General features: G+C 41.2%; 1 protein-coding gene across 4 annotated transcripts in view; it reads left to right on the top strand.

Annotated features, from left to right (window-relative positions):
- Positions 1-12,677, top strand: part of LOC105423173 (uncharacterized) — a 57,325-nt gene extending 44,648 nt beyond the window's left edge. For 2 of the 4 annotated variants that reach the window (XM_089082299.1, XM_089082297.1), the window contains exon 7: positions 12,415-12,677. In XM_089082299.1, coding sequence (XP_088938425.1) covers positions 12,415-12,677 — 263 coding nt within the window. Of the gene's footprint in view, positions 1-70; positions 9,225-12,414 lie in introns of those variants that run through there. The other 2 variants (XM_089082300.1, XM_089082298.1) reach the window with 1 other exon arrangement.
- Positions 12,678-12,827: the final 150 nt, after the last annotated feature.

The raw sequence follows: 12,827 nt of genomic DNA, 5'->3' as shown, positions 1-12,827 counted from the left end.
AAAAAAAATCTCACGATCGAAATCTAAAAAAAAAAAAAAAAACACGTTGCGTAATCGCGTGGGATCTCAGGTCCGCCCTCCGCGATCCTCGCGATGCGACTGTCGCATCCGTTACACGGTAGCCTGCTGCCACCGGGAATCTGCTACACGTGCGACGTTTGCGGCAAAACACTCTCCACGAAGCTCACCCTAAAGCGGCATAAAGAACAGCAGCACTTTCAGCCCCTGAACAGCGCGGTCTGCGCGCTGTGCCACAAGGTGTTCAGGACGCTCAACAGCCTGAACAATCACAAGAGCATCTACCACCGTAGGCAGAAATAGAAGTGATTGCGCACGCGCGTGTCTTACGTGCCAAGGGACACCACGAAACGAGCTTAATAGACGCTAAAAAGTTCCGCGCTGTTCGAAATGGCCGTGCGATCGATTAGGCCGTCGACAGCGTGGCCATCCATGGAGAATATCGCGTCGTTCTCTTCTCGAATTCTCGCTGTCTGAGCCAAAAAGGAGAGGAGGAGGGGGGGGGGGAAGAGGAAAAAAAGAAAAGCGACATCGTTTGGAGCGATTTTAGCCTGTTACACGATTCATCGATCCACAATCGTTGCCGAGTGTATTTAACGCTGGACGCGTAGCAGCCGTTTGATTTTGCTTGTTTAGTCCGTCGAGACGCATGATCCTTTGAGAATAATTTATGTTACATTGTCGCCTATGGTTTCGAAATGATATATACATATATATATATATATATATTTCGCCGTGATATCTTTTCGATTACGATTATTAGAAACGTCGAAACCAAGAAAGCCGCGATGCGTAATCGAAAATAATTCGTGGCGATTTGCCGATCCAGACTTCAAGGGGGGGGGGGGGGTGTTCGACACGAGGGTCACGTATAAAGCCGACAGAAAATCGGGATGAGAGTCGGACGGACACTTTAGCGATAAGTATACGGTATGAAAATTGATACGGACCTTTGACTAGTAACGGACCGCCGACGTTTTGTACGAGACTTGAAGCGCAATTGTTACGTTATATTATCGCCTGTCGATTGTACATCGGTCATAATGGGTTTGACATTTGGGACCATGGGAGGCGTGGGGGTCTGTGGATTCTTTTAGCCACTCGATCATTCGAGGAAGATGCGATTATCGGAAACAACTCGATTATTCTGCGAGAGACAATGGGGAATTGCGTCGAATGTCGCCATTGTGTTCACGATGTTTGTGCGTGTGTCCTTAAAAAATCTTCCTCGTGTGTCTCAGCCGGTCGGCAACAATTTTTGTAAAAAAAAAAAAAAAGAAAGGAAAAAAAAGAAAATGTAGGGGAACGTCGGTTCGCGCGAGAAATCAGTGCTTCCAGATTGCTGCGAGTATACGTGGTGAATATCGTTATCATGCGCGAGCTGGGAATCGGTAGAGAATCGCGCCGTTATTTTATATATACATATATATATATTCCCATTTTATTTCATAATTGGACATTATGACGAGACGGTGATATTAACGTTGATATCGCACTCCCGAAGAACTTTCAAGGAAGTTTTAGGATCTAATTAGTTGACAAAGTTGTGATGAAAAAGTATGAGACTGAACTGGGAGTGCAATCAAGATGATTGAAATTAGGGTCGAATTTCCCGAATTGATTTTCGAGTTGAGTTCTAATCGACGCGTGATTCTCGATAAGGTGTGTGTGTTAGTAAATCGTTTATTTGCACCTACCGCACGTAATTCACAGAAGCGATTACTTAGATTTTTACACGTAAGATTCGCGGCACACACACACACACACACACACACACACACACACACACACACATATATATATACATATATATATATATATATATATATATATATATATACACTCACGTACACACACTGGCGTTATGGTTTACGGGACCCAGTGCCAATTGATTTTAAAATAGAGCAAAGTAATCTTAATTTTATAATTACTTGTACTTATTTTTTTCTAGAGTACGTATCTTTTTCTTGTATTTTTATTTTTTTTTTTTTTTTAATTTCGGTTTATACACCGCAGGAATGTATAGATGATCGATCGCACGTCAGATCGTACAATAAACTGGATGTATATGCGAACGCCGATTTTAATATTATGCGAGAGATTGGCAGGGTGTAATCTCGTTGAGTACAATTTTCAATGCTACAGACACAGCGATTCTTGTGACTCGCATCAATTATCGTGATTTCTTTCTTCGCGGAATAAAATACAAAGCTCGTTCAGACGCGACGTCTGTAACGCGGAGATTCAAACTCATCGGCGATTATAGCTGCCTCAGGCGCGAGATCGAGAGTTAGTTTGGGATTTAATTGTAGACGCACTTTGGCTAAAGCTTCGGCATTGTTTCGCGATGGGGGAGGCTGAGGGGGAGGTAGGGAGGGGGTGCGAAACCGTTGTCGAAACCGTGTCAAGTGCGCTCATTGGCTATGAAACGCGAATTAATTTAGGCTTTATTAGTTAGATCGATATAACGCGAGAATGGGACTCCATACTATTCGAAGAAGGCTTTTAGTGTCGGAGACACACATTCGTCCAGCTAAGTATAGTAGGTAGAAGCGTCCAAAAATAAATTTCGATAAGACTGCAAGAGAGCCCCGCGGGAAATATGGGCGCGTCATTCGAGAGTGTTTAATAATTTCGATATTAAATATTGCCCGATTTACATGGTTCCGATGGCTTGGGGGGGAGAAACGCGATATGGTTTCTATGTGTGGGGGGAGGAGGGGGGGGGGTAATCGAATTAGCCTAGATCCGCGAGAAATATTCTTATATCGTAATTTTTCGTCGTCGCGCTTGAATCGGGAAAAGTGAGATGCAATGGTTTAATATATATACACACACACACATATACATATATATGCATATATTTTACCCTAATATATTCATTCCATATTAAATGCTTTAGCGGGCTATACTATATAGACTTACTATTCGTACTATTCGTTTTTACGATTACCTAACGAATTTTACATAAAGTACCTTACTTTGTTATTACTATTAATTATTATTACTATTATTATTATTATTATTATTATTATTATTATTATTATTATTATTATTATTACTCATATTATATATTGCAATTATTATCATTACTATATCGATTATTAGTATTGCTGTTAATATTGTTATTAATATTATTGGTATTATACTATTGCTATTATTATTCTTGCTCTTTTTGCACCGTTATATTACGGCTGTTTCCGTTTCGCGGCATCACGTGATGGGAGTTCCCGCTTTATAATATATTCCACAGATTACTCCACTTTCGTGGTATCCGGCCGGAATATTTCATTCCGTACGTCTCTTCTCGTTCATTTCGCGTGCCACGGCGCTCCGGAGCGTCCTTCGATCGAATCTCTCGAATAGTCGCGTCATCTTTTTTTTTCTCTCTCTCTCTCTCTCTCTCATGACTTTTTAATGATAATTCGATTTGGTCGATGATTCGAGAGCAAATGGACGGGAGGATGACGGGAGGGATACGCGTTACTGTTAATGCCAAGATAACACAAGGGTCCGGAAAACGTTTAAAACGAAAAAAAAAAAAAAAAAAAAAATCCGAAGAGGATTCAAGAAATTTTAGACGTTCTCTCGGACGCTTGCGTTATGTCCGAAGCCGACAGATCACTCGCATTCCGAGTGATCACAAATAGGCAGGCAGCCGTATACGAACATACTTGTCACCACATATAACCTGAACGTTATATTTTAGTAAAACCACGACGATTCACGCTTGGTAAAAAAAAAAAAGTTTACATGACCGTTTACATCACCGTTTTGTGTTACGCGAACGGCTAATCGCGAATGGCAGAGCCAAGATTCATGAATGCACGCGGGTCGGCGTGAAAGTAGGATCGTTGTGCGCGGCTCGGTTAGATCAACGAAAGATAATCTTTTATTTTCTTGAGGATGGGATACGCTGCGGAGCGCGAATCGGGAATACGATGAGGGAACACATGTCGAGAGCATAATTGCGAGCGAATGTGAGTGTTCACCATAATGCGAGACCGAGCTGACACGATCGGCGATCGCGTTTGTCACGTCGATGCCGAGACGACGTTAAAGAGGGTTGTTCCTCCGGGCGAGATTGTGCGCGACGCGGGGTCGATACTTAGCTTAGGTCGTATACCACGTTAAAATACAGAGTGTTTCGCAACGGGTTCGTCGAAATGGGTCGAGTTGCACTTAAGACGGGACATTCCCGAATCGGTGAAACGGCTTAAAGCGAGGTTGACTTACAACAGCGAGGTGCCGACCCCGCGTTGTATCTCCGCTAATGAGATAGGTTTCCTGATACGCATTCGGAATGCGGACGGTAGTGTCGGGTAGGGCTCCAAAATCGATGCCGAATTACGATTGGCGAAGATTGCACACGGTGCGTGCGTGCGTGTGTGTGTGTGTGTACCGGACGCGTGACTCGCGTGGGATACCAGCGAAGCTATAATAAATTTACATCACAACTAGGGAGGGAGCGACTGGAGAGCGCGAGACTGCATTATTAAGGCTGAACCGTAGCGATTCGCGGTAGGACCGAGGGTAGGCCTGTGCGACAGCGTGAATCGAGATGTGCCAGTGAGCGACCGAGGCCGCAGGATTGCAATGAGACTCGAGGAACGACCGAACGAAGTGTACGAAGTGTCCTGTCGGAGATGAGCCTTGCCTGCGTTTCCTGCTTGCGTAACACACAGCGTGCACTTAGTGCACGCCGTAAATAGTTTCTTTATAGTTTTTTCTCCTACCGGTCCAATTGATCGACAGACATATTGGAAGCAGAAATCATAGGTTTCTTTATCGCTAAACATACACACAAACATACACACATATACAGATGCGTGTTGCGTCCTCCGCCGATTTGTCGATTTGCGCCCCCGTAGATCCCTCGAGCCTTCATGCCGATCGCGCGACGAATCATAACTCGACCGAATGGAGAGAAAAAAAAATAACGCGTGGCTGTACATACGTACGTCTTTCTTTTTTTTTTGTTTTTTTTTTTTTTTTTTTTTTTTTTTTTTTTTTTTTTTTTTCGGAAAATGCCCAAATCCCAATATGCGCGCGAATTCGATTCGGGTGGCGAATCGACGTTCGAATATTCGCATATCGGTGTGTTTTCATACTTCGGCTCGTATAGGCAATCTCTGACGGCAGGTGTACATGCACGTTGACTGCATTTATAGATAGGCTATGATAATTTATGTTAAACTATGTTTTATGGAATGCATCTCATTGCGTCGCACGTATTTTCCGCCTCTCCCGCATTATAATCCGGATTAACAAGTGTGTATCTTTGAAAACGCATTCGGAAACGGCCGTATTTTGGCGATCGATTAGTCAATTGTTTGTTACTATGTAAATGTCGATGTGCAATATGGGAAATATTGACCTGCGACGAGACTTTTCTGGGGTGAGATAAAAAGAGAAACGAAAAATTATCGGTTATACGTTTCTTGGATCGATTGTCACTCGTATTGAGGACCGAATGGAATCGGAAAAGAAAATCTAGATTCTTTTACATCCGGGACGTGTGTACATATATCGCGACAACTTTAAAAGTGTCAAGGGACCGTTTTGCACCCGGTACATTTCGACGGGCATGCGAAATAACGTGCGACGCGAAATGCATTAGCGTAGATAATTTAAATAAGAAGGGAAGAGATTGCGCTGAGAAGTAAAACAAAAGCAAAAGGATTGTTAAATCGAGGGAATGGAGTGGACGACGAAGAAGAAGAAGAAGAAGAAGAAGAAGAAGAAGAAGAAGAAGAAGAACGAAGCTTTAAATTACGAGAATAACGAAGACAATTTTATAGTGGTCAGAACAAGAAAGAACTGATATTGATAATATTTAAATTAGTAGAGTTCGAGGAAACGAATTTGTGACTACTGTAAAAATGGCCAAATATAATTGCGGATATATATATATATATATACACACACACATATATATTTATATGTGTGTGCGTGCGAGACGTGCTTATGTATGTTTCCGCGTGCATTACTCCGCGCGTACGAATATATACACGTGTACACACGTGTACACACACGTAATGCACACGCACACATATGTACATATATCTGTCCTCCGATCAGCGGTCGGTGCGATATTATGCGAATAATAAATTATTAATGAAATTAATGTAAATTTGACTGAATATTTAACTACAATTTATATATTAATAGAGATTTATTTGAGCGTCTTCTTTGTTTATTGTTCGTTTAATTCTTCGCTTTTGTGTTATATTCCTGTAACACGCGATATCGTGCAGCCAACAGATTACCACCGGTTTACGTTGTATCGAAGACTCGTTAGTTTTGGTATGGTAACAGCCGCTGGGACGTCATTCTTCATTAGAAGCGTTTGGTTGCGCGTTTGCTCGCTTTTGAATAAAGGCAGGAGATGTAACATAACATGTAGTACTCGTAACATACGCGTAAAGATACGCTGATAATGACTTACGACTTATTTTGCAAAGGAACCTTGTGCAATTGGCGAAAACATTGCGAGTCGAGGATATCGACGCTTTACATACAAAAAAATGCTAATTAAATGAACGTAATGAATGTAAATGTAACTATGAATGCGAATGTACACTTATGGTCTTCCACGCAGGATTCCCAAAAATATTACAAACGCGCGACTGACGTAGATAAATATATGCTCGCGTTGTAGAATTATTTGCTCGTAATTTTAAAGTCTAGATTTTAACTCTGGTTAGATTTTTTATTAGATTTTACGGTAAGATATAATTTCTATTTAATTGGGTCTTTATTCAAAAGTAAAACGCGCGACGAAACGTGAGATCGCGGCGCGATGAGACGGGCGAGAATTCACTCTTCTGGTGATTAGGCGCTGCTGTGAAAAAAAAAAAATGTCCGATCTGAGGCACTACCAGGCTTCCGAGCACGGGAAAGACTGAAAATATTTGTTGATTCGCACGTGTCGCGGCGGGCCGCGCAGCTTCGCGAGATCCTTTTATCGCATCGGAAATGTAAAGAGACGCGCAAGTCGCATATAACCGGCTGACCCGATTCGTCCGAGAGAGAGAATCACGTGTTCCATTATATATATATTTACTACGTGTATATATATATATATATATATATATATATATATATATATACGTATAGTTTATTTCGCTGCTGTCTGCGACACGATTGGATCGACTAATTTGGACTGATCCGCTTCTCACATCGCGATATTTCTTTTTTGTTTTCCTTCATTTTAATTAATTAGGCGTCGTGTGCTAATATACATATATATATATATATATATATATATATATATATATATATATATATACATGTATGTATACATTGGACTGATGCGTGAAAATTGTTTGACTGATGTTACCAAATCGTTGCTTAAAAGTACCTAAATGTTAAGTTAAAGGTTTTATAAATTTATGAGGAGAGAGACCGCGCGCGCGCGCAAATTCACGGGAACCGGGATAAGCCAAGCGAAAGAGACGCATCCTTTTCTCCTTTCTTTTCATATTTTTATTCCTCTTTTTGCTGAAGGAGGAGCGCGCCGGTAGACGTAGGAATCGGTATAATGTTAAGATCGACTGTGTAGTACAACAATTGAGATGCTCGTGAAAAACGAGATCACTCTCATTTTCGACGCACATGCCCAGTTTTTTTATCCGCTTTTCTCTCTCTCTCTCTCTCTCTCTTTCTCTTTCTCCATGATTTCTTGTTTTTTTTATAGATGAATATGCAGAGATCGTGTAGTTACTCATCAAAGCACATATATGATTTACTTTTCCATAAAACCTCCATGGTTTTCCCGTAAAGAACTTCTCCGTTTTACTTCCATAGAGCTAAATGATAAGCGCGATAGAACACTTTATCGAAAACAGATATCGAAAAGGAAAGAGGGCGAAAAAAAAACACAAAAAAAGGAAAGAAAGAAAAATAGAAAAAAGTGAGGGTTTTTTCGCGTGACAGCTTTCTAACGATACGATAAGTCTTTAATTTCCTGTTAGTTGCATTACAGTAGAATTATACATTACGATATCTACGTGGATATCGAACAGTTAGCTTTTTCTCTATTAATATTCGCACACAACCGCTGGCTACAAACGCGTATAAAAAGCGATCCAGAGAGAGAATTAACATGGGTTATGAATAAATTCTCCGAACGCCTTACGATAATGTCAAAGCGCAAGCACTTGTGTAATCAACATATCGGCTTACTTACTCGAAAAAACTTTGGAAAAGTCTCTACCATCTTGGAAGGATGATTCCGTTCTGGTACAAAGCGTTTCGCGAGACCACGTCGCATTTGCGCGTTGCGTAAAAGGCAACGTTATCGAGAGAAAGATCGAGTGACGGTTACGTTATATATGAAACAATGTTACGAAATGATGTAACGTATATATTACAATGATGCAACGTTTATGTTACTCGCAAATGCGGATTGGACTTTGAACGAAAAAAAAAAAAAAAAAAAAAAAAAATCGTGCGTTATATACCGTGATAATTCTGTTATGTTATTTTTCACAATGTCTTGATTATAATATATATTTATTAACTATATACATAATCGCATCGTCGATGTCATCGTGACCGTCGTCATTGCCGTGTCGCTATTATTACCGTTATTATCATTATCACTATTATATAGCGCGATTACGTTATTCTAACATTATTTTTTTTTTTATCATTGTATTACCAGCACATTACATACACACATACGTACACGCATACTTGCATACCAACTATCATCGTCGTCAGCATAGCTATTAATATTATTTTCATCAGCGTCAGCATTATCATTTGACATCATAATCGTTCTTATTACCGCCATCGCTATCTCTATTGCTACGATCACTATTATTGTTATTATTATCAATTCCCGTATTCTCGTTGTCATCGACGAGTTATCGTAACTAGTTTCATTACTGAGTTTTCGCGTGCTGTCATTACCCGCTGCTGTTATCACTATGATCACTACTATTACACCTTGCCGCCACCGCTCTGCCGCTACTGCTACTATTATTACTACTTTGGATCAGTACGATTATTGCAAACACTCATTACTACGATTACGATTGATTATCACTACGATTATTATTATTGCCACGCATTATTATTATTATTATTATTATTATTAATATTATTATTATTATTTCTAAGCAATATCAAATGCATTTTAATATATTTTCATTTTTATATACAATAAGAAATGTACTATATATTTGGTTTAATAACTCGTTTGTGTTGTCACTTGTTTTTTTAGTCCACCTATCACATCCTCGATAGAAAGAGCAGATTAGAGTCATGTTTATGTTACACCGCACCAGTTTTTAAAACCGAAATTGCAAAAAATTGCGAAAGTTTATTGTCTTGCCGGAAATATTATAATGCCGAGAAACTGATCTTCTTTCTTTCAGCCGGAAGGTAAGTGATACAGACATGGCGATTTGGCATGTCCAACATTTGGACATTTCCCGCTATTCTAATCATTGTTCGGTTAACGTATTTTCGTAATAAGCATCATCGACATACCATCAAGTGGCAACGACGTTCTCCATGCTGCAATGTGTTTTCTTTTTATTTCGGACGCTGCAACATTTCCCTCAAATGACTGAAATCCCATTGACATAGTCGACGCTGATCTGAAACGCGATTTCTTAAAAACCACTTTCTGTGTACCAATAGAAATTCGATAGTCTACCCCTAAAATCCTGTAAATGAAAAACAGCTGTCGTAAATCTCGCACTCGCCAGGAATCGGAACGCAAATAAATATAAAATGTGAAATATTAATAATAATTTTATCGCTATATACAAATTATTTTACATTCTTACATTTCTTTTTGTGCTTCGGCCTCGCGAGTGGTCGCGACGAAGATCGGTGTTCCACCCGATTTTTTTATTTGCGTTGACAATACTTAAGAGTTCAGAAGGTGATTTATAATCAATCAGCGATCACCACATTAATGATCAGGACGCGCTGCCGTGAGGAGTACGAAGTAAGAACGACTCGTTTCAATCAGGGGAAGTACCCGACACTGATTTCGGATTTAGAGCTGTCTCTCGAACGAATTATCTTTTCCCCGCCACGAATATCTTCGGAGAGAGAGAGAGAGAGAGAGAGAGAGAGAGAGAGAGAGAGAGAGAGAGAGAAGAATTTTCATATATAGACGGAAAGTTTCTGTCGTGTTGAGTACAAACGTAAGACGGTGAGTACGAAGGGGAGGAAATGCATATCGCGGAAAATCGAAAAAAATGAAGAAAGCGAAACCGAAAAGTCCGTCGGGGGTGATTCTCCCGAGAACTACCTCGTTCACGCAACCGTACACGACAGTACGACGAGGGGGACCGATTTCGTAAAAGTCGCCACGCAGCTCGCCAGAGTCACGCATATTTAATTACGTTTTACATTTATGTTCACGTTTATTTGTTTAGTTCATTTCGAATTGCATGCTTTAAATGTCATCCAGAATGCTCAGTGTACCTGTACTCTCTCGTCGTCTCGTTTCTCATGTCTGTTAGGCTTCGTGTACACACACATATATATCTGAGATCCAGTCGAACAATGTACATGCATATTCATAATACGTGTCGGCAAAGACGGCTCGTATATACATTTTCCTTTTTTCGACATATGGAGGACATATGCGAATGTGTGAATTCCAGTCGTTCCCGTATCATCCCTCGACGAATGCCCCTTCCCAGCTTCCTTCCTTCCTTCCTTCCTTCCTTCCTTCCTTCCTTCCTTCCATCCCCGTCTTTCACTTTCAAGTTTTTAATTGTCATTATTTATTTCTCTAAGTGATATTATTTAACATCTTTTAAAGTGAGATTATATTTTCAGCAAAACGATCCCTAGGACCTTGAACAATTGATAGCACGTTTCTTGAGCAATTGTGGATTGTGATAAGAAGGAACACGAAACATTTAGGAACGTTATATAATATGTATAAGACGACATATATATCGACGTGAGACTGCATCAGTCTCGCGTGATAATCATTTAAAGTCTATCGTGGATTTAAAATCGGTGCATTCGCGTCCGTCAAATATTTGACGGACATATTTGACAATTACATCTGCAATCGTACTTCGAGTGCACGTATCCCGAACATCCATGATCGCAATAACGCAACTCTCTCAAGCTACCAGCGCGCGGTGACTTGTAATAATGCCGCGTGTTAATGACAATAGAGTCCCTCGAATCCCTCGTATGAAAGAGAAATTAAACAACACAAGTTCTGTAAAACAGCGCATCCGCCTTCTTTTCCCCGCCGTAATCTCCCCCTCTCCTCCCCCCCCTCTCCCCGCGAACGTACACGTGTGCGAAACGACGCGCGATCGTGCGTGTATGTAAACGACTTCTCGTGTGCGTGTGCGTACGCCTCTTGTCCCGTTTCCCTCTTTTTCCACCTTGGCAGTGGATCGGAGTTCCGAGGAAAGCCGGGGAGAGGAAAGTCACCGTTAAAGAAAGTTCTTACTTCGCTCCCCACGAAGAGAAACAGCGCGCGCCGTCGATTCCTCTATATCTCTCCGATATTCTTCCACCCTCCGCTCTCTCCTCCTTCCCCTTTTGTTTCCAAGGACGTGTTTCCGTAACGCGCCGTAAATTGCCTCTCTAAAGGACGCGAGTCTCGTTTTTAATGGATTGATTAATGCGCGGGGCGTGATCCACGTAGGAGAAGGATAGAGGAAGACGAGAAAGAAGAAGAAGACGAAGAGGCGGGGGCGCATCGGCCTGAGGGCAGCGAAGGAAAGGGTTGATTTCCTCAACAGTCGCATGCTGATCGTCGGATTTGCGAAATTAATTTATTAAAAAAAATTTCTCGCGCCAACGTTCTTTATAGCTAAGTTGGAAATGAATTTCGAATACGTCGCCCGTTCGAATTCTTTACAGGCGCGTAATGTAAGAGGATTAAAATCGCCGCGAGGACTACTTCGTTCTTGGCAACGATTTATCGCGCGAAAGAAGAACGAGATAAAGCGAGATTTCGCAGAGAAATATTAATGACGTACGATTACTTGAGCGTGGGATACTACACAATAGTTTCACGATTTAATAAAAGTTTATTATATACCTGTCACGTTTAAGTACTTGTCCTAGAAGATATTGACCGTCAGGATCGGATAATCGTAAAACGTTCTGATCGGTCTCTGAAGATACAAGCTTTAAATGGCTACGCGCCTACCGTTTTCCGAGCTGCAAAAAGAACCGTACGATCGGCGCGATTCAGAGATTCATTCGTAAGCACAAATCGAGAGAATACAAGCACGACGAGCTACTCGAAAGCGTGCGTTCGAGCGAGATTCGCGAGTTCGCGGCCATCTTTTCTTTTTTTTTTTCTTTTTCTTGACAGTATCGCGGTATAGGGTTTAAGTGTGTTGTGGGGGTGTGCAGCTGCATGAGAGGTGCGTTGTTGTGTTTCAGTGCTCACCTCTATGACGGGGCTGACCTTGAACTCTCTGAACACCCAGTCAGCGAAGAAGTTGTTCACCTGCCAACTGTGCGGCAAGGTACTATGCAGCAAAGCATCCCTGAAACGCCACGTTGCCGACAAACACGCCGAACGACAGGAGGAGTACAGATGCGTCATCTGCGAGCGAGTATACTGCTCGCGTAATTCCCTGATGACCCATATATATACCTATCATAAGAGCAGGCCCGGCGACATTGACATTAAGTTCTTTTGAAGGTTTAGATAAGGTAGGGACCACCGCTAAAAAAAAAAAACACACACACACACACACACACACACACACACACACCTATGGCGCACAGCATACTTCGAAGATCTTTAACTTATAATCTTTCAAAACTCACCCCCTAAACAACTTAACAAA

Source organism: Pogonomyrmex barbatus, unplaced genomic scaffold (assembly GCF_055798465.1).
Source record: "Pogonomyrmex barbatus isolate J1 unplaced genomic scaffold, ASM5579846v1 scaffold6, whole genome shotgun sequence".
Taxonomy (NCBI): Eukaryota; Metazoa; Arthropoda; class Insecta; order Hymenoptera; family Formicidae; genus Pogonomyrmex; species Pogonomyrmex barbatus.
The sequence above is the reverse complement of the archived record's forward strand: the minus strand, read 5'-3'. Positions and strand labels throughout refer to the sequence as shown.